We start from the raw sequence: 23,043 nt of genomic DNA, 5'->3' as shown, positions 1-23,043 counted from the left end.
TGTTCCTCCAGCGTTTCCAGACGCCTCCGTGCTCCTCCAGCGTTTCCAGACACCTCAGTGTCTCCAGCATTCCAATACGCTTCCTGCTGTGCCTTCCAGGGCTCCAGTCCAGCGGTGTCTTCAGTCTGTGCCAGCGTTACCAGTGTTCCTCCGTATTCCTGCTGTTGGACTTTTTCCTGCACATCCCTGTACCTTGGATGCCACCGCAGGCCTCATACCCATCTCCCGCGGTGGTCCAGGGGGTCCACTGATCCACAGACTCCTCCCTCCGGACTCTTCCCATAGAGACTTTCCTCCCGGGTACTCCCAGGTACCTTCCAGTTGTCTGTGTGACCCTCAGGGCGCGTTCACACGTTGCATTTTGATTGCGTTTGAAATGCATATACAACAGCTGATGTGAGGTAATTTGCCTAATGACATTACCGTTTACGTTTGTAAACACAATGTTAACGCATGCGTTAACAGTGATGTCATTAGGCAAATCACCTCTCCTCAGCTGTTGTATATGCGTTTCAAACGCAATGAAAACGCAGGTCAAAACGCAACGTGTGAACGCGCCCTCACATTCAACACTATGCAGTGAAGAAAGAAAGAGGCATAAGTAGTTATGAACTACTTCAATCTTCCCCTTAGGCCGGCGGCACACATGGCGTTTTAAACCCGTTTTTGGGCAGTTTTTAAGCAGTCCGTTAAAAAAGGAATGCGTTTTCGACTGGTTTTACCAACTAACTAGTGCTATATCATGGCTGTTGGACATTATATCTATAAGTGATGAGTGTAGAATATAATTTGGTGAAACTCCTCTCTGCTCTTTTTCTAAAAACTCAATGTAGACAGCAGTAGATAATAAAACTTTGCGGTAAACCACCCAACACTCTTTTAAGTCAGTTTTTTTGTAATCCTGAGGGGGTGTTAACACATTCACTTTTTCATATGCGGTTTTTGAAGCCAAAAGCAGGTTTAGATAATAATGGGTGAAAACATAGCATTGAGAGAATGTGTTGCTCCTCTGTTTTGATGCTTGGACATCAAAAACTGCATCTTAGAAAACTGAACGTGTGAACGCGCCTTCATACTTCCAGTGCTTGTCACCCATAGCAACCAATCTAAACGAAGCTTTCAATAACAAACCCGCTCTGGAAAAATGTAAGCTGCGCGCATATTGGTTGCTGCAGCCTCCAGTGTGAGCAGTGCACCTCGCGCTTATTTCCCCTCAGCCAGGCTCCCGCTATGTCACCCCCCGCGCCCGCTCTGCTCCGGGCACGCGCACGCTCCGTACACCCGCCCCCTCCACGTCACCAGACAGGCCGGGGCAGACATGGCGGAGCGGAGGAGACACAAGAAGCGGATGCAGGTAACCGTGATCCAGAGGAAATGCCCGCCCTTTGCCGGGGCACATCTGTGGTCCTGGTGGTGCTGGAGGAGGACATAGAAGGAGGTTTTCTGCTTTTGGGGTTCTGCGAGATTATGGGGTCCCCAGCCCCCCACCCCAGTACTATGGCGGACAGAGCAGGAGGCCCGGCTGAGTATTTGGGATATGCTGAGGGGGGGAGCTGCTACACGTCATTGCTGCTCCTGTGATGTGGAAACATCTGGAGGCTTCACCGGGGATAATACCTGCTGCAGGCCCCTCTCCTATATATACAGATGCCTCAGCGTATACAGCTGCTGCAGCCCCTCTCTTATATATACTGCAGTATACAGATGCCTCAGTGTATACAGCTGCTGCAGGGCCCTCTCCTGTATATACTGCAGTATACAGATGCCTCAGTGTATACAGCTGCTGCAGCCCCTCTCCTATATATACTGCAGTATACAGATGCCTCAGTGTATACAGCTGCTGCAGCCCCTCTCCTATATATACTGCAGTATACAGATGCCTCAGTGTATACAGCTGCTGCAGGCCCCTCTCATATACAGATGCCTCAGTGTATACAGCTGCTGCAGGTCCCTCTCCTATATATACTACAGTATACAGATGCCTCAGTGTATACAGCTGCTGCAGCCCCTCTCCTATATATACTGCAGTATACAGATGCCTCAGTGTATACAGCTGCTGCAGGCCCCTCTCATATACAGATGCCTCAGTGTATACAGCTGCTGCAGGTCCCTCTCCTATATATACTACAGTATACAGATGCCTCAGTGTATACAGCTGCTGCAGGCCCTTCTCCTATATATACTACAGTATACAGATGCCTCAGTGTATACAGCTGCTGCAGGCCCTTCTCCTATATATACTACAGTATACAGATACCTCAGTGTATACAGCTGCTGCAGGCCCCTCTCCTGTATATACTAGAGTATAGAGATGCCATAGTGTATACAGCTGCTACAGGCCCTACTTATATATATACTACAGTATACAGATGCCTCAGTGTATACAGCTGCTGCAGGCCCCTCTCCTGTATATACTGCAGTATAGAGACGCCTCAGTGTATACAGCTGCTACAGGCCCCTCTCCTATATATACTGCAGTATAAGTATGCCTCAGTGTATACAGCTGCTGCAGGCCCCGCTCTTGTATATACTGCAGTATAGAGACCCCTCAGTGTATACAGCTGCTGCAGGGCCCTCTCCTGCATATACTAGAGTATACAGATGCCACAGTGTATACAGCTGCTGCAGGCCCCTCTCCTGTATATACTGCAGTATAAGTATGCCTCAGTGTATACAGCTGCTGCAGGCCCCTCTCCTGTATATACTGCAGTATAGAGACACCTCAGTGTATACAGCTGCTGCAGAGTTCTGAATATTTCCTTATACATCAGTCTAGGCTTGCATCGATACCAGAACTTTGAGTGAGATACGATACCCAGAAAGGTATTGCAATACTCGCTACCGATACTTGTTTTGTTTTCTTGAAAGTATTGTATTATCTGAATGTTTTGTTTTTTTCTTTAAAGTGGAAATAAAAGTAGAACTTTTTCCTTTATGGACTGGATTATCTGCTAGTGAAGAGGAAAATTTAATTTTACTTTAGGTTTTCCCCAAGAAAATAACAGTCATCTTCTTGTGGTTTCAAACCATCTCCATGTGTAAATTCACAGGGGTTTTTTTTCTATTTTCATATTTTTTTTTCAATACGAATACTTAATTCTTTGTATGTTATTATAGAACACAGTGTGGATCGTGACAGTTTCTATGAGTTTGCTGCATGTGAATTAGGCCCAAATGAAAGGGCTCATCTGCATATGGCCAGCCAGCACAGTATCTGCTGTGATTCCTCTACTAAAACTACAGCAACATTTTCTTTGTGTTTTTGTTTGTACTGATTCAAAATATGTATCTGTCAAATTGTCTGATTTATACATATTATTATATAGGTATATACATTTCAATCCTAGTGCCATCCGAGCATCTATTTTTGTAGTCCTAAGGCAGTGGTGGCGAACCTATGGCACGGGTGCCAGAGGTGGCACTCAGAGCCCTCTATATGTGCACCCTTGCCATCACCCCAGGGCAGGGTTCGCCAGACAGGACTCAAGGCCTCTTGCAATCACACCGAGGACACTAGAAGGAAGCTACAATGATAATCCTAACTTCTTCTCCTTTCTTCTGTATTGGTCTCCTCAGGTGTCTATAGATTTTAAACCTGTGACAGAGCAGGGAGTAATAAGTTACTGCTTAAATTGTGGCATTGGCAATGTGGGTTTTGGTTGTAGTTTGGGCACTCGGTGTCTAAAAAGTTTGCCGTCACTGTCCTAAGGGGTCATTTATCTTTAGTCCGATTGTGTGTGTGTGTTTTGTGCCAAAATTGCCCATTTTTATACACCCACACTTGGATTTTAGAAATATATTGTGCATAACACTGAAAAATTCTTGTCTATCTGACTTTGCTAGGAGGGAAAAGTTGCCAATGTGTCAAAAAAAGTTGCCAATTTGAGGAAGAAAAAGAACAATATAACTGAAATGACCCTCTCTGGATGGCACCCTTGTGTCATTAGGTTTTTTTTTTTTGTCACATACTTTTTTTTTTTTGTGGACAAGTTTTATGTGTGATCAGAGTAGTCCAAGAGTCGTTTCAACGGAGAGTGAAAAACATCTGACGTGTGCATGGTACAATAGACTATCAATGAGTCACAGTTCTGTCTGATGTAGACTCATTGCTCATTGTGGACCTGGGGCCTTACTATATCCTCTTTGGTTTTCTGCATACACAGAGGGTAAATTGAGTATTGAATACATAAAAGTAAATATATTTCTATAGGTGCCATGGGCATGAAATTCTCCCCAGAAGTGAACAACCTATCCAATCCACACTGGCAAAGAAATCCATAATCAATCATTAATGATGAGAAATGACACTGGGATAGAGAATTAAATGCATGAAGAAAAAGTGGCAAACGCAACTGAAATCATGATACCAGCTGAAATTTAGGCGCTAGGTCCGCGACACTTCAATGTGCATGGCCCGGCCGGCGCACAGCTGAGATGCCACTTTTTTTTGCCATTTTGCAACACATAAAAAAAAATTGCCGAAAGGTCATACAGACTTCAAAATGGTTACAATGAAAACGTCAACTCCTCTCGCAAAAATTGACACTATTAAAACTGGCGTAGCACAGAGGTCCTGATAAATATGCCCCTGAGTGCTCAAAAACCTGCTTATTTATTGCAAAGTGCCAACACAGCATGTTAAGCAGCGCATTATTGCTACCTGCTGTGTCACAAATTTCGATTGTTTCTGACTCTTGAGAACGCCAACACAGTTGAAAAAAAGGACAAATGTGGATCACATTGTATCATCTCTCCAGGGTCCCTCTGTGTAGGAAGAAACATGCGGCCAGCAGGACAACCTGCAAAGATAATCCCATACTTTCTCACTCTTCCTGCAGTCCATAGCAGCCAAGGATGTGTTGCTTTAAAATAGCTCATATCTTGGGTTGCCTGGGACTGTAGGAAGATTCTTTGAGTCCTGTCAGGCAAACTTTGCGCTGGGGTGATGGCCTGGGTGCCCACAGAGAGGGCTCTGAGTGCCATCTCTGGCACCCATGCCATAGGCTACCACTGCTCGCTCTAGGTGTTACAAAACACACCATGTATGGAGGTACGGCAAATAACCCCAAAAGTGAAGTTTGCCGGTAACATCATGGTGTGGGGCTGGGTTTCAGTACATGGCACTGGCAGACATTATATATAATTCAAGAAAGTATTAAATGTTCAGGTAAGGTGATTGGCTGGGCCATTCTATTAGCTTTATTCCATTTCTAGATGGTAGCAGCCTTTTATCAAGTGTCTACGGAAGGAACTAAAGCTCAGAGAAGGAGCCCACCGAACCTTCAGGGTTTGAAGAGAGTTTGTGTAGAAGAATAAGGCTTAAATCACTCCCGAGCAAAGTATGGAAATGGCTTCTCCATACAGGAGGCACATTGCATTTCACATTTAGCCCCCCCTTTTTTTTTTTCTTTTTTTTATACGCCTGATGGGTCTGTACAACAGCAGAGTTAAGTGTATCCCTCTATAGGATCATATAGTGGGATATGGCCTCCAGTTTGTCTCCTACCCCCTGAAAGAAGGAAGAGGGATAAGCATTGGCCGCAGACAGTGATTGGCTGCTGATGATGTTAAAGGTGTCTCCTGAGTGATGTAACTTTTCTTATATGGACTGTTACATCACCGGGGAAACACTCACAGTATATGTTCAGTGGAGTCTGGGGACGAATACAGTTTCATCTGTCCCCCATACACTATTATGGCCTCTTCTGACCGAATAAGTTATCAAGTATACTAAACAGGGGGCAAAAAGGACGCCCCCACCTGCCAGGATAAATCTATGAATTTATTTAGTGTATGTCTGAAGCCTTCCTGTAAAAGATGCCAAAATTGACACCAACCTAAAGGTACATCCACACAAAAGTGTGCCTACTGCCGGATGGGCACACGTGGGCATGCTGGAGAGGAGCCGCGCTCACCCTCCCCACTCCATAGAGCAGTGCAGGGCCGGAGCCATAACATGGTGAAATATAGTGCATGTCCTATATTTTGACGGTCCTGGTGGGATGAGACAATGTGTGGACAGTGACCAGGCTCCATAGGCGTCAATGGGGACCAATATCTGGCCACAAATTGTGCAGCCGCATATCCGTTCCCATTATGTCTGTTCAAAACATTTTCCCTGTGTCTTTTCTCACTTTATGGATATGTGTGATTTGATTTATTTGCCATTATGAATTGGGTGGGTAGTTACTTATATTTGGTGAGAAGTTCTTGACTCCTTTACATTTATATTAAATAAATTTGGTGTTGAGGTGTTTAATACTTATTTTACCCACTACCGATAAGTATGGCTGAGCTTTCGCCTGCCGCAGTTATGATAAAGAAAAACTCAACTAAAAATCCCGATTTCAGTTTAAAGTGATCGTAACACCTGAAAAATGCATTTCGATTTGCAGGCAGCACGTTGCATAATAGAAAGAGCTGAATTTTCTTAATTTGCATTCTGGAGGCAGTATGATATAGAGAAGAGAGATTGTATATAATGTCTTAACTGCGGGAGACATGTTATAGAGTTTAGGGAATTTTCTGCAGATCAGATCCTGTACTCAATCTGAGCGGCTTCTCCTGCTCTATAACATGCTTCCTGTCCATTGCACTATAGGTCCCTTTTAATTTATTATGGCAACTGTTTCTCTCTGGGAGGGGGTTAGTTGCGCAGTCTGCAGACTTCTACACCTGAAGAAATAAAATGAGATGAACCGTTACGGTAACTCTCCTTATGTTGCAGCCTTCAAATTGCTTATCAAATGTGTTGACTGCCTGCATTAAACACCAGGTGCTAAAACACGGCATGATTCCCATAGTTCTTATCCTTGTTCATACTTTTTTTTTTTTTTTATATATATATATATATATATATATATATATATATATATATATATATATAATGTTACTCCTTAGGTAGCACACAGGTAATTTTATCACCAGTAAGCCTAGAGATCACAGCATTACTCCAGGAGAGTAGGCAGCAGCATTTGCAGAACTTTCTTTGCTTCACTTCATGCTAGCATCTTACGTGTGTTATTAGAAGCCTTTGATAGTGTTGAACCTGTGTACTTAAGCAGCAGTTCTCTCTTTATAGCCCTTTCTGGTGTTTTGTGAATATACATACGGTAATTTATTGAAAATTACTTTCACTCCGTTCCGTAGGAGGTGGGTGAGCCAACCAAAGATGAAAAAGCGATTGCCAAGTACCTGCGCTTCAACTGCCCATCGAAGTCTACCAACATGATGGGGCACAGAGTTGACTACTTTGTTGGTAAGTTTTTATGATCAATGATTAAGTTTGCCTGCGTGCCCGTTAGCAAAAAAATGTAATTGGTGTACTAAATCTTCTGTAGAGGCCCATTACAGCTGCACTGCAAATATGCCATTCTACTTTCTCTAACATGTGACTTGTCTGTGCTGCTCAGCTCTCAGCCCCCACCTTTGTGCTCCTCTATAACTCCTCTCTCTTAGTCCTTCACAGAGCTCACAGTATGGTGAGCTGACATTAGTGGTGGAGGGAGGAGCTGTACAGGAGCACAAAGGTGGGGCTGAGGAGTGAACAGTATAGACAAGTCACTTGTTGTTTATTGAACAGCCAACCCCTGGGACTTGAAGGGGTTTTCCCATGAACGGAAATTCTCAAATTTCACCCCCTTCCCCAGTGATACAACACAATAAACATCATTTTTAACCCTTTACTTTTCCATTTTACTCAGTTATATTGCTGTTTTGCCACCGATCACTCAGTGATGGTCAGTGTAAGATTTTTAGAGTGTGGGCGGGGACTCTCTAAGCAGACACTTCATGATTCCTCTAGTTCTAGGAGCTGACAATTTATATACGTTTTCATTTACCTTCTGAACATTCTACTAGTATCCAACGCATAGAAAGAGAGATGAGACCGATCAGAGATGATGAGATGCGTATTGCACACAATGACACTCTCCAGCTCTTGCTTCATGTCAGCTACACACACACACACACATTATGAGATCTGTTGTACCTCTCCATCCCTGGAAAAAGAATTTATCTGCCTGTAGCTTGCAGTTCTCCTCTGGCTGCTGCTGGTGGTGTCCATGTCTGTGAATGAGTGAGAACACCGGCCTGGACTGCAGGGGGAGAGGCTAAAGCCAGAGGACAGAGAGCAGCTCAGCTCATGCACCGTCAGACAGAAAAGCAAGATGGCTTCCCGACTCCAAGTCAGAAGTTACAGGGTCGTGTCTAGGGGCAACTGAAACTGTGTACAGCAGGACTGATAGAGACAGGTTGGAATCATATTTGTAAAATGTTGTATTTTTGTTAATAACAGTGAATTAGAGTGTGTTATTTATCCTGAGTACATTTAAGAAACTTGTCTTTGTGGGAATACCCCTTTACGTGGAACTATTACACTAGGCCCAATAATAAAGTGCACAGGCCGTGTCATAGTATCTGACTTTGACACTTTTATCTCAACCTTCATATAAAAATGTGCATAGTATCAGTTACATTGAGGTGCTATTGCACATCAGCGGCTTACTCTTGAACTTTGATCACTGTATCTAAAAATGCACCAATTGTGCAAGTTCTCTTACTTAAAAAGATGAGGCCTGTAATTGACATCATAGGTGGACCTCAACCACGAGAGACAAAATGTGAAATCCGATCCAGAAAATCACATTGTCTAGTTTTTTTAAAGAATTTATTTGGTGAATAACAAAAGTTCATCTCAATACTTCGTTATTGTTGGCAATGACAGAGTTGAAATGTTTTCTGTAAGTCTTCACAAGGTTGGCACACACTGTTTCCGGTATGTTGTCCCATTCCTCTAGAGCAGTGATGTTTTGGGGATGTAGCTGGTCAACACTGATTTTCAACTCCCTCCAAAGGTTTTCTATGGGGTTGAGATCTTGAGACTCCAGGACCTCTGTAAGCTTGGTTCGGAGGGCTATATACTGCAGTGTTTGCTAGTTTATCGGTATGTTCTGATAAAGCTAGTGAGTTTAACACTGCTATAACTGGGGTGTTTACTTTAGTAAATGGTTCAAGAGGGTTTATTTCGCCTGACAGGGTCTCTTTAGAGCAATGCCACATTATGTGCTGCAAAGGAAAGGTTTGGCAAAAGTTTTTTTTTATTTGACACCTTTGTATAAAATGGTAATGCTTGGTACATGTTTAATTTACCCATGAAATGTTATTTTTTAAGTGTTTGTGGCTTAACAGATTCACTCAATTTCTTTCTGCAGCTTCTAAAGCGGTGGACTGTCTTCTGGACTCGAAATGGGCCAAAGCGAAAAAAGGAGAAGAAGCCTTGTTTACAAACCGGGAGTCTGTAGTTGACTTTTGCAACAAGTATGTTCTGCCTTCAAGATTGAAAGTATAGAAGTTGTAATATGTTTATTGTGCCTCTTCTAACTGGAAGTTGCTTCTAGTTTTTATTATTCCAATAATGTTATTTTGTAGTGCTCCTGAATAGGGTTGTGTTGAGTAGAGATCGTTTCATTGCATGCACTATAAGGGTTTACACGCTTTCTTTGAGCTACAATTCATTCACAGCTAGGAGGAGCTTGTCCTGGTTACAGATACTTTTTGACCTAAACGCTTGTGATTGGGAAGGGGCAATACATGTTTTCCATCCTTCACCAGCAAAACGTGTTGCTCATTTACAACTTTTTTTTCTGTCTAAACGCATTGGTACAAGCTCCTCTCCGCTATGATTCAATTGCCTTTGTGATTGTAATTCAAATGCATTGTGTGATCAGGGGCCTAAGGGTATTTGATTGATGTAAAGAGAGATCCTTCCCATTAGCCTTCTATTTCCCAGAAGAGGTCTACTGGATGGAAAAAACTATTGAAAATGCAAAATGTCTCACTTATGTCCAAAAATAGTTCTATTTCTTTACGTACACACAATGTACAAGTGATTCATGCAAAATTTGGATGAATTGTTAGTAATGATGAGATATTTATTTGTTCTAAGGCTTCTTAAGAAACAGTTTTTTCATCGTGCATTAAAAGTGATGAAGATGAAGCCTGAGAAAGATCCAAAGAAAGAGAAGGGCAAAGGTGATAGTGCCAAGGAAGATGACAAAAAAAGCAAAAAAGATGCCTCTAAAGAGGATAAAGCCAAGAAAGAGAAGAAAAAGGAGGTAGAGAAGGAAGAAAGCAAAAAGGTAAGTGTACTGGAATCTTCTCTTGAATGGACCACAAGACCAGTGCTGGAGTCACTATAATGCTGCTGCAAATGTAAAACACAATTTAAAAATTCACTTTGGTGTATGGCTGCAGCAGTCACATGCTGCCCATGTATACCATGGGGGCACATAAAAGAAAAAAATATATTCATCCGACAACCTCTTAAAATGATATCCTTCTTGCTTAGCTAAATGCGGCTATTGAATATCCATATTAAGCATGAAAAAAATAATCTCTGTGCCTTTATTATTCTATTTTATGTGTAATTAATTGTGCTTTTGAGTGCTGGATGATAACCAGGACATGTAAGGAAGGTGAAGAACGAACTGTCTTCACTTGCACACTGAATCACACAGTAAAATATACATAGAATGAAGCTTAATAAATTTAATGAAAATTAAATATAAATTTATGACAGAAGCTTTCCTGTATACCATACTCCCGTGTTTGTGGTCTCAGCTGCTGTGCTGCATTTATTAGGAAGTTCTGCAGCAGCTCTGTACGGCTGTAGACTAAAGAGCATGTATTGGAATCCTGTCATTCTGTACTAGATATTTACTTAACTAGTCTATCAAAACTTTTTTCGGAACAATGCAGGTTTTTCTATTAAAGGAAACCTACCACTTGTAGTGGCAGGTTTCCGATGGCAATACCGGGCACCAGCTCAGGGTGAGCTGGTGCCGGAGCTTATTTTAGTTAGTGTTTTAAACCGCGGTATCGCGGTTTAAAACACTTTTTAAACTTTATAGCCGGCGCAGGCAGGTACGCCCTCGGCGCTTACCGTGCGCGCGGCTACATAGGAAGTGAATGAGAGCCGCGCGCATGGTAAGCGCCGAGCGCGTACCTGCCTGCGCCGGCTATAAAGTTTAAAAAGTGTTTTAAACCGCGATACCGCGGTTTAAAACACTAACTAAAATAAGCTCCGGCACCAGCTCACCCTGAGCTGGTGCCCGGTATTGCCATCGGAAACCTGCCACTTCAAGTGGTAGGTTTCCTTTAAATCCCAAAAACTTAACATTTGGCATCTATAAATATATTTATGTTCTCAACAGGATGAGGCTCCTGGGACCCCTAAGAAAAAGGAAACCAAGCGAAAGTTTAAGCTTGAGCCACACGAAGATCAGGTTTTCCTGGATGGTAATGAGGTAAGGTGTGAAGAAGGGTGCTCGGACCTGTGGGCTTATAGACCACCAGTGAGCAGTCAGTAAATTGGTGGGAGCCAGTACGTGTCAGGCCAAGAGATAATTTGTATTTATCAAAATGTATTTAGAACAGATAGTTTAGAGGGTTAATTCTCCACTGTAAGTAATGGTATTGGTATTATGATGTTTTGCTTTTGTAGTCTATTAGTAGATTGTGCCCATGGTGGACCCATCCTCATATGTTCTCAATGTAAAGAAAATCCACAGCATTCTCTAATATTATGAGGCTCCAACACAGTTCATTACATGCTGTGTATCCAGACTCCCGGGTGAGCATATGTTTGTGTGTAAGGAGTCGAATATGTATGTTTTAGAGTTGGCAGCCATAAAAGCCACCTACCACAATCAGCTGTGGTTTGTAGCTAGGGTTGTAGGGTCTTGTGTACAATTCTCGGTTGGGTTCTAGTGATTAGACACGTTAGACAAGTGTTAATGGTTACAAAAAACCATTAAAGGAAATCTCACATCAACATCAGGGACACTTACTTGTAGATCCAGGCCTCCTTCCTTCTAAAGTCTACTTTTATAATGCTGCTAATGAGCCTGAAGGGATCTGGAGGGAAGGTGCCCAGAGCCCCTCCGCACTTGATCACATCGCTCTGATTTAGTTTGTGTCTAATATTACTTATTGTTTAGAAATCTGTTAATATTGGATTCTAAATTCTTGAACTGTTTCCAGGTGTATGTGTGGATATATGATCCTGTCCATTTTAAAACTTTTGCTATGGGCCTCATACTTGGTAAGTAAAATGTGGGAGTTCATTTTTTGGGCAAATTTGTCACTTATAACGCTGTTTCTCGCTGTAAGTTCTGGCAGGTTCTAGTTATTTATTTGACTGTGGCTCACAAGTTTAAACCTCTTAGGCCTCATTCAGACAGCAATGATGAAGGCTTTTAAACATTCTATTCTAATCGCAAGATATGCCTATATTTTTACATCAAGATCCACACCACTATAATGTTGTGAAAAGAGATGGTTCGTTTACTGAACTGCTGCAGTGTTCAGTACTAGATTATTTTTGTAAATTTTCCTATGCTGCAGCAAAAACCCACAATACAAGGTAATGTTAAACTGTGCAATGGTAAGAAAGCTCGGCAATGATAGTCCAGTAATGTCACTCTAAAAAAGTGCCCGGGTGCCAATTTCCAAGATATGAAGGCAGTGTGCAATAGTATATATAGGATGGGCAGGCTTAGGATCCTTCACAGGGATTCAAGATATAACAGTAACTTTAATGGACTATGCAATCATTCCAGGCAATCATTACCCAAAAGGAAAATAAAGTGAAACCTTCAGCTACACCTGACATAATTGTGTATAATGTGCATCTTGCCTTGTTGCAGTAATCGCTGTGATCGCTGCCACCCTCTTTCCTTTATGGCCAGCCGAAATGCGTGTTGGAGTTTATTATCTCAGCGTGGGAGCAGGATGTTTTGTGGCCAGTATTTTACTCCTTGCTGTTGGTAAGTCATGATATGGATATGAGATATTTGTTTTACCAAATGCAACCACTGGGTGTCCCCGGTGTACCTAGATTATTTGGTGAGAATGTGTGGGCATCTGTTGCACTGTTTATAATGTACCTTTGTAAGACAGATGTTTACTTTGAATTGTACTCTGTTTCCCCCCATTTGTGTGCAAATTAGCAACTTTTTAGGTGCAATTCTATACCTCCCCCAGACATACTTAGATTCTGGTTTTGTGTAAGCTTTGCCCATGGAGCCTGCAGTTGTGTTTCCTGTCAGCCAACGGGGACATTTAAATGTTGGCGGCTTGTTGACATCTTTGGCTGGATCATCGTCCCCTATTGGGGGGAAGGGGGTCGATTCGTTGCTGTGACTACTTAGATGTGAGGCTATGTGTGTCATTCAGCACAGTCTGTTTTAGATCAGAAAATCCCCATATACTGCTATACAGTAGTATTGCAGTATATGTTAGGATCAGGGGTCTAAAGATACAGTAGGAAAATTTAAAAGCAAAAGAAAAAAACCCATCCCGCAAAAAATTACACCTTACGCAGCTCCATATGAAAAACTTATTGCCATAAGAATATGGCCAAATGAAGATTTTTTTTTTTTTTTTTGTACAAAAGAGTAACATTTTTTAAATGCACTAAATCCTAATTATATATATTTGGTATCTCCAAATCATACAGACCCAAAGAATAAATGGGATGTGTCATTTTGGAGTTTACAATGAAAGCCGTAAAATCAGTACAGGCGGTCCCCTACTTAAGAACACTCGACTTACAGACGACCCCTAGTTACAAACGGACCTCTGGATTTTGGTAATTTACTGTATTTTAAGCTTGGGCTACAATAAACACCTATAACAGTTATTATCACTGGTGTCTGTAATGAAGATTTATTGTTAATCCTGGTTCATATGACAATCCAACATTTTTAAAATCCAATTGTCACAGAGACCAAAATATTTTTGACTGGGGTTAAAATAATAAAGTATACAGTTCCGACTTGCATACAAACTCAACTTAAGAACAAACCTACAGAACCTATCTTGTATGTAACCCGGGGACTGCCTGTACTGAAAAGATTATAGCGCAAATGTGTTTCCTTTATCAATTTCACAATGTTCAGGATTTTTTCAGCTTCCCAGTATATGCCATGGGATAGTAAAGTTTTTTTGCAGTAAACAAGCCATTATGAAGCTTTGCACATGGAAATATTTAAAAAAGTTATGTAATTTTGAAAGTGGGGAGTAAAAAATGGCACAACTGTGTAAAGTTATAATGATTTTACAAAATTGTTATATGTGATTCCCCCTTTAAAAACAGACATAACACTGTATACTTTGTGCTGCTTTTCTGTTCTGTTCTGCCAAAATTTTTCTCACCAGAGGTGAGGTGGCAGAGACTAATATCTTTCAGTCTATGCCCTCAGGCTGAGTCCAGTTAGCTTGCCCACCGATCCCATGATGCCTTGTGTTCTCTCTCAAAGTAATTTGGCATTCAATCCTTGTAGTTTCCCTCAAGTAAATCTAGTGAACACTGCACAGTGCACATACAGGATGTATATAGTGGCTAGCCTGGCAACTTCCATCACATGGAGGAGCACAGAGCATAGAATAAGTGGTAAAAATCATTAGTGCACCAATTAAATGCAGTCTATAGCCTATGATGTGTGAGCACTAAGGGTTAATAGCTGCACAGAGCTGATAGTGTTGATGACAAAGTAGGGGCAGGGCCGCAGCATGAGGAAAGGAGAGACCGAGAAAGTTCTGTAGAGTCAGACTGGGATGGAAGGACTGATGGGGAACAGGGAGATCTTGTACCTCACTATTCTGTGCAGGAGGCATCTGTATCCACCGTCTTGAACACATTCAGCTCTGCTTCATACACAGAGTGCTCTGTCACATGACCTCCTCCTCTGTGAGAAGGGAGCAGCAGCCCCTCCCTTCCCAGGAGTCTGTAGAGATTGTTTATACTACAGACTCTGGGCTTATCGGAACATGGAGAGGAAGCAGCACTGAGATAATCTGATGGGGATAGCAAAGAAATTCCTGGAATTGGGTAACCAAGATAATAGGAAAAGTTGTTTTGCATCCCAAGAGCTATTGATTTGTGGACAAAAAAAATTAGTTACTCCTTAAGGGTTTAATGTTTCCTTTTTCTTTTTAATCAGCTCGATGCATCTTGTTCCTTATCATTTGGCTCTTGACTGGAGGAAGACACCACTTCTGGTTCCTGCCTAACCTGACAGCTGACGTTGGCTTCATCGACTCCTTCCGACCACTGTATACTCATGAATACAAGGGACCAAAGGCCGAGCAGAAGAAAGAGGATAAGCAAGAGTCCAAAAAGCCAGTCAAGTCTGACAGTGAAGATAAGTCTGACAGCGAGAAAAAGGAAGAGGAGACTAAGGGAACAGAAGCCGCGGAGGGATCGGGCACAGACGGCTCTGGTCCAGAGAGGCAGTCAGACACAGACAGTGACAGGCGAGAGGACGAAGGCTCACAGCACAGTAGTGGCAATGGCAATGATTTTGAAATGATCACGAAAGAGGAACTTGAGCAGCAGACGGACGAAGGAGACTGCGAGGAAGATGACCAGGACGTAACAGCAGAGACAGAGCCTCTGTGTGACAAATCTTAATGCCGTGGCTGGGCTGTAGGACTGATTTATGTGCATACTAGAGGATTTCTGTGGAGTGATCACCAAAACATTCAAACATCTCTTTTGTCTTCTATCAAATATGCAGGATGAATAGGGATCATCAAATTCACTACACCTATAGACCCCCTTCCCCCCCCCCCCCCCCCCCCGGCTTCAGATATTATGATAAAGATTTCCCTTTTTTTTCCAGTTAAAAGACCAAAATGCAAGGGTCTTCAGCTCCTGCCTGCTCTTACTGCACTTTTATACATGAGCCACTGGGTCAGATGATGCTTTTTTTGGCCTCTGCATGGCGCTCTACCGCATAGTGGTCAGTCTACTGCATGCAATGCAATACGGTCTCTTCATTTCAGGAAGTGTTAGGAAAAAGTAACCTCAGCAGCTCTCTATTGTAGCAAAGTATTTAATGAGTAATATATTTTTAAGAGGTACTCTCTTTTATATATGTTTGATCAGGTCAGCGTGTCCTTCACAGCTGCCATTCAAGTGCTAAACCACCATTGCCAACTGGAGATCTTCATTTTTTTTCTTTGAATTTGATGATCCCTATTAAGTTATTCATAATCCGTCTGTCCCTTTATGTATATTAAAGTTTAGATTTTTTTAATACAACAATTAACTATTGTGGACAACCCCTCCTATGTCACAGTTGAGCTCTCGCCATCTTTGTATTTGTTTTAAAGCGCAAAAGAAAGTTACTGTCACACTTTTGTTGACTGGTACTTTTTGCAGTGGAATCCATCAGTATGCAGGTGACTATATACCAGAACTGTCCAACACGAAGGTATCAATGGTGCGGTCATATGCTTAAGACTTTATTCATGTAATATAAGTAAGGCAAATTGTCCGCATGGTCATGCATTACCATAAATGAGTTGTCTCCCTTCTATAGTATTACACATGAAAACATATAACATTGCCTACAATGTAAAGTACAAAACATAAGCATCTCCAACACTTTTAGTACATGCAGGATCTACTTTATATGTGATGATGTTTTAAATCTGACTGCAAAGAAAAGGCACTTGCCTATGGAGTTGCATCATACAAACTTTGAAAGGAAACTTCTATTGAAGTTTGAATTAAGAGTATTAGTAATACACATGTTTTTATGATACATCCCCTGGTCACGTGGATGCAGATAATTGTCAAATATCTTCCACCTAAGTTTATATAAGGCTCATTGGTTAATACTATGGGTTGATTGCCTTCTCTATCTCCTGTATCGGCACAGTGTTGGTGTAGCTTTTGAGCTGGTTGTTTGAGTCATGAGATAAACTAGTTACAATGGGCACAAGGCCTGACTACTGCAGTGTAGTTGGTTGTCAGGCAGTGCTTCATCAGCAATCAATTTGTCTTGGATTATCCCAGTCTTAGGCACAAGGCAGAATTGCAGTTGAACTGGGGCTATAGAAGGACCAATGGGGCCTGGTAGAACAGACAGCAATAAATTTAGGTTGAGGGCATTTTGATTATTTTAAGCTCTGTTCACACTGGTGTCAACAGTTCTATGAACAGAGCCTTACAGGGAACCTGTTAACCGCAATAAATAATCTAAAACCTTGACTACTACCTTACACACCATCTTATTGTCTTCAAATCATTCAGCCTGTTAGGTCTGTGTTGCTGCAGCGTCTTTAAAATACATTTTTATAGCCTCTGGTCTTCCTAGACATGAAGTCTAGCTCCCTCCATTGTAAAGCAGACACTTCATTTCTGCTACATCGCTCCCCTCTGCCAGATATTATCTGGGTGTGTGATGGTCAGGTTTTAACATGCACAGTACATGGGTTGCACTTGACTTCTGGGTTGAGCTCCTCACCTCTGTGACACGCTGTGGATGAGCAGAGGGAATAAAGGTTGATTTGTAAAGCAATGCAGTAACCCCAAGACTCAGCAGACTGATGGATTGGAAGCTTATGAGTTGCCGGATAAGTTAGGGCTTCAGGCCTTGTATGCTTATTGCTGCTTACAGGTTTCCTTTGAACCTAGTATATATATATGTATAGCAAAGAACACATGTTATGGAATCCTACACATCACAATACATACAAAGACGCTGATATTGTAGGCTTGGGACATGCACCATTTTATTATTCTAGGTACACTTCATATATTGGAGGCTTTCTGTCAATGTGGAGTTAGTTGGACAGCGTTGGTATATAATGTAGATGAACGTGTAAGTCGTCTTTGTTAATCCTCGCCTTTACTCGACCAAACTAAATCCTGTACTTTTTCTGCCGGCCGGCTGATGTTTTCTTGCACCATTGGTGTGTTAGAGGTGCACTTGCTTTTTCACAAGGTAACTGTTTAGAAGAATGTGTTTGTGCACCTCTTTTTCCTGTCTCTTTGGTATTTTATGTCAATCACTCGAGCAGATAACATGTATTTTCTGGAGAATTAGACGGCTCTCTCCTTTATTCCCTACTATAAATGCCTATAATTTAGTATACGTAGCTCTTATTTGTATAAATGAATGTCACCAAGCAGGACCGGATGGTGGGAAAAGTAACAGATGGGGGATGCGGGGCTTTCCTGTATGAAACATTAATTGTGGACTATAAAAAGTGAGAATTGTTATGATGTATATGTACAAGTCTGCGCATCTATCAAGGCACCGTTCTGATATGTATAGTCCTGTAAAAGATAAAATGCAAAAAAAAACTGCAGTGCAAACATTCAAGTTGGTTGTGATTCAATAAACTGTAATATTGGTGGTTGTTGAAAATGTTTGTTAAAATGCATTGCCCTATTTAGGAAGATGCTCCTGCTATCTCTATGGTGTATCCTCCTGATGATAAAGTAGTAGGCCAGTGTTGCTGGTAACATGGCAGGGTTATTACAGGTCTTGTAATTGATGTCTTTCTCTAACCTGATACGGTACAACTCGGTATGACTTCACAAGAAGCTTTAGCCGGCGGCACATTATTTCATGGACCGGCCTCCATTCATGGTGATATGTGTTGCAGTATGAGTCCCTTCTTCCCCGCTGTAATCATAATAATAGTTTGGTGCTGCTGTTCTGCATCACTATGGTGCTTGGGGTCCCATCTCTACTATTGCTCTTCCCTAAATCCGGCCAGTGCTTGGTCCGTTTTTTTACGGACCTCCCACAGTCATGCACTGCCAACCTTTATAGTCACTTCGTCAAATATCTAGGCCGATTCTAGCCATGGCCTTTTTTTTTTTTAAATTATTATACCTTTAATGCCTTAAACTCTATATTTCACAGGCTCTTGATATGTCGGTGATACTTCCACAGTAAACTGTTTCTCTGCCATAAAATGTTATGTAATATATTGGAATACTGGCAAAAGGCAACATTTGGTAAAGTGCATCCCTCACTTACACTGGGATCAGCTGAGCAAATGGAAATTGTCATTGGTGTCTGATAACACAAAATGACTGTTCTCCTGTGTGCACTATGTTCGTCTACTCTCTGCTAACTTTTGTATGTAGTGTATTCTGTACACACAGATGTGATCATTTCCCATTTGTCTTACACTCATTTGTACAAACAGTGTTTATAGTTAAAGATTTTTAAAGAAAATGGACAGAGGTCATACCCAGGCCCTATTAGGAATTAAGAAATCCTACAAGAGGTTAATAAGGAAATAGATATTCTCACAGCATAGGTTTGTGCAAACATTCCATGTATGTAAGTATAAGTCAATCTGTGCTTATTAAAAGTAACGGTGACAAAATCTCATGTATTTGTATTTTTACTACTAGCCCTTGTAGTGTGAAGAGAAGCAGCAACAAGACATTCCTATTGAAACCTTCAGCCCAGTCCTTTATGGGTATGTATAGAGCAGGTATGTGACAGATGGAAACCCATGCACCCAGGTAAATCCTAAAAATCTCAACAACAGGTCTGCTATGACAGAACATATCCCATGATGGCACTTGCTGTATATTCATATTAAAATATCAATTTTGTGGGCCTCACCACAGAGCTGATCCCTTTCCTTTCCTGGAAAGTCTGGCAATCTATGCTGGTCTGAATAAAAGGATTTCTCGTATGGTTACCTCTGTTTAACCCCTTAAGGACGCAGCCATTTTACAGCTTAAGGCTCAGTCCCATTTTTTGGATTCTGACCTGCGTCTCTTTATATGGTTATAACTTTTGAACACTTTTACTTATCAAAGCGATTCTGAGATTGTTTTTTTCCCCACATGTTGTACTTCATATTAGTGGTAAATTTTGGCTGATAAGTTTTGCGTCTATTTACAAAAAAAGGAAAAAAATGATGAATTTTTGGAAATTCAAAATCACCGCGTTTTCAGACAGATCGATTTACCACCTAAATAACTTGCCGAATAACATTTCCCATTTGTCTACTTTACATTTTCATAATTTTTGAAATGTTTGGATAATTTATTTTGACGTCACGCGGCCTACAAATCGAATAGCGATTTTCCGTATTTTCAGAATTGACTATTTTGGGGATAAATACTGTTTGAAATTAAATTTTACATATTTAGCATCAAAACCCCCCCTATATAACCAACCCATTTTCAAATCTGCACCCCACAAACTATCAGAAACAGCATTTACAAAGATTGTTAACCCCTTGAGATCTTCATAGTAATTGAATCAAAATGGCGGTGAAATTTAGAATGGTCAAATTTTGTCGGTTATCCGTTCATTTAGCCCTAAAATTTACACATTTCCAAAAGATAAAAAGAGAAAACCCACCATAAAATTTGTTCTACAATTTCTCCTGAGTGCAGCGACCCCCCCCCCCCCCACATGTGGACATTACTTGTGTTATGGGGGCACAGCGAGGCGCAGAAGGGAAGGAGCACCCTGCAGCTGCCAGGATTTTAGTTTTCTCGTTGCCCCCTTTTGAAGGCTATAAAATTTTCGCTTTTCCGTTATTTGGGTCATGTGATGGCATTTATTTTGCGTGATGAGATGCTTTTTCCAGTGTTACCATTTTGGGGTTGGTATCACCTATTGTTGAAAATTTAGGAACTTTTTTTGAGGTCATGAGTAGAAAAGCATCAATTCTGTACTGGATTTTTTACTTTTTTTTTTTTTTTTTTTTTCCGTGTTCACCATATAGCCTAATAATCATGTTATCTTTATTCTATGGGTCGATACGATTACGGGGATACCAGACATGAATATTTTTTCTTAGGTTTTACTAAATTTGCCAAATAAAACCCTAATGTGGGGAAAAATCTATCATTTTTGCATCGCCGTCTTCCAAGTGGCATAACATTGTTACGTTTTTGGCTACAGAGCTGGTTGATGGCTTGTTCTTTGCAACAGTATCATTCTGGAGTACATATGTTTTGTTGGATCACTTTTTATTGCATTTTTAGTGGGATGTAATAGGTAAAAATCATAATTTTGGACGGGTTTTTAACGTTTTTTTTTTTTACGGCGTTCATCATATGGGTTCAATAGTTATTTAGTTTTATTCTATGGATTGTTACGGACGCGGTGATACTATATATGTGGGGTTTGTGTTATGATTTAGACTTTTTTGAGCATTATATGTCTCTTTATATGTTTTGGGGCTTATGGGCATTTTTAGTGATTTATAAAGTTATTTTTTATTGAAAAACATTTTTTTTTACATTTTTTACTTGATCCACCATGGGATATGAACAAGCAATCATTTGATTGCTTGTTCATGATAATACTCTGCAATACTGATGTATTGCAGGGTATGAGCAGTGCCAGCCTATGCAGATGCATAGGCTGACACTTTGCCTTTAAGATGACGTCACAGACGCCATCTTAAAGGCACTGCCTTCAGGCTTCTCTGGGGTCCCGATCGGGGGGTAAAGACCCCCGGAAGGCATGTTAAATGCCGCGGTCGCGTTGACCGCGGCATTTAACGGGTTGAATGCCCGCGATCAGAGCCCACTCCGACTGCGGGTGTTAGCCGGGGATGTCAGCGGTAGATTACCGTTGAAACCCCGCGGCTAACGATGTCGGTTTGGCTGCTATGCAGCGCTGAGCCGGCATCGTCTCTGCGCAGTAGCTGTACTGCGCTGAGCGCCAATAGTGGGAAGCTGCGCAGTACAGCTACGGCGCGGAGCACTAAGGGGTTAAAGGACCAATTTCTGAGAGAGTTTATTCAATGGCAGAACGGAAATCAAAAAGATGATCGAGAGCAACTGACCCAAAAGCACGATCACCATGCTCTACTGCCGGCTGCATTAGATTTATAGTCCAAGGAAAAGACTTATGAGCAGCAATGCCACAGATAAAAGCATCTTTATACTTTGTTGAATCAAAGCAAGTAACAGCCAACCTGCATCATAGAAACTAAGATCCATGTATCTTACACGCTTCACATGGCTCTGGATCACGTTTATTCAATAGGTGTAAGATATGAATGTAAGACAGGATTTTGGAAGCATGTAGGATATTTTTCAGGGTTTTTTTTGGGGGGGGGAAGGCAAGTAAGTGCAAGTAATAGCTTGTGTCTGTAAGTAGCCCGACATCTTTATGTAGTCAGATCATGACTATTGCACCTCCTCTCCTGGTTTAATTACTACGCCCTTATTATTTTTTCTAAAGACGTTTAGCTCCCCTTTTCTGAAGTAGTCATGTTGGAATACTGTATCTTATTTTGTACATCATTTTTCTTCAACAATCCTGTAAACAATGTCACATAAACATATTTCCAGGCTCTACTTTTCTGTGTTGCAAACAAGCTCCTAATCTAAAAAACATCAATATGAAGTTTACTGTCCTCATCAAGAACACGTATTCCTCCATGCAACCAGGCTTTCACAGTAGTCAGTTGATCCGCCAAAAAAAAAAAAAAAAAAACGATGGCATGGATGACATCTGTATACAGTCCAACTTTTGCTAGCTAACCAACTGGGCGGAGAAAAAAGTAGATTTAGAAACCCATCCGTTTTTTGGGAGATTTTTTTTTGCGGATACAATACCGACTTCATACATCCACTTTGTATGCGGATGCGTAACTGACACACTGGTCTGAATGAGAACTAGAGTAAAAGAAGACAGATATACCTGTGGCAAAACATTTCAGCATACAAGTCACAGAAGACCATAAGCAGTGCTGCAAGAAAATGTAAGCATCTAACTAGAAAGAAATCTGTAAGTCTTTGGCTTCTTTCACATTAGCATTACAGATCATATCGGTACAATGTGGGAAAAACTTTTTTCTGCTTGTGATTTTCATCAGTTTTTAATCATTAGAGTCATTTAGCGTTTTGCATTTTTCACTTTTTTTTTTTTTTTTTGCATTTCAGTGCGTTTTTTCACGCGAGTGAAAAAGACTGATGACTAGTCTGTCTTTTCTATAGCAATTGATGAGTAAAAATGAATTTTTACTGAAAGAAAAAGTCCATAGACTTTTTCACACAAGCGTCACCCGTGTCAGAAGGCAATGCAAGTTCTGCTTGTTAAAAACATGCTCAGAACTTGCATGTGAAAAACCAAAGTGTGAAAGGGACCTTATGTGGAAATGATAGAGCTATGACCTACATAGAGCAAAGGCCTGCATGTGCCTGGAGCCAGCTGGATGTAGATACGGAAAAGGTGGTAAACATTG

At 41.3% G+C, this 23,043-nt stretch overlaps 1 protein-coding gene across 1 annotated transcript; it reads left to right on the top strand.

Moving 5' to 3' along the window:
• Positions 1 to 1,208: 1,208 nt before the first annotated feature.
• SEC62 (SEC62 homolog, preprotein translocation factor) lies at positions 1,209 to 18,224 on the top strand. Its single transcript, XM_072142842.1, has 8 exons — positions 1,209 to 1,354; positions 7,150 to 7,258; positions 9,213 to 9,318; positions 9,947 to 10,139; positions 11,214 to 11,306; positions 12,043 to 12,103; positions 12,708 to 12,827; positions 15,006 to 18,224. The coding sequence occupies exons 1-8, from the start codon at positions 1,319 to 1,321 to the stop codon at positions 15,473 to 15,475; spliced, it is 1,188 nt and encodes a 395-aa protein (XP_071998943.1). The 5' UTR covers positions 1,209 to 1,318; the 3' UTR covers positions 15,476 to 18,224.
• Positions 18,225 to 23,043: the final 4,819 nt, after the last annotated feature.

Source organism: Engystomops pustulosus, chromosome 3 (genome assembly GCF_040894005.1).
Source record: "Engystomops pustulosus chromosome 3, aEngPut4.maternal, whole genome shotgun sequence".
In the NCBI taxonomy this organism is placed as follows: Eukaryota; Metazoa; Chordata; class Amphibia; order Anura; family Leptodactylidae; genus Engystomops; species Engystomops pustulosus.
Note: the sequence above shows the minus strand (reverse complement) of the source record. Positions and strands in the feature narration are given on the sequence as shown.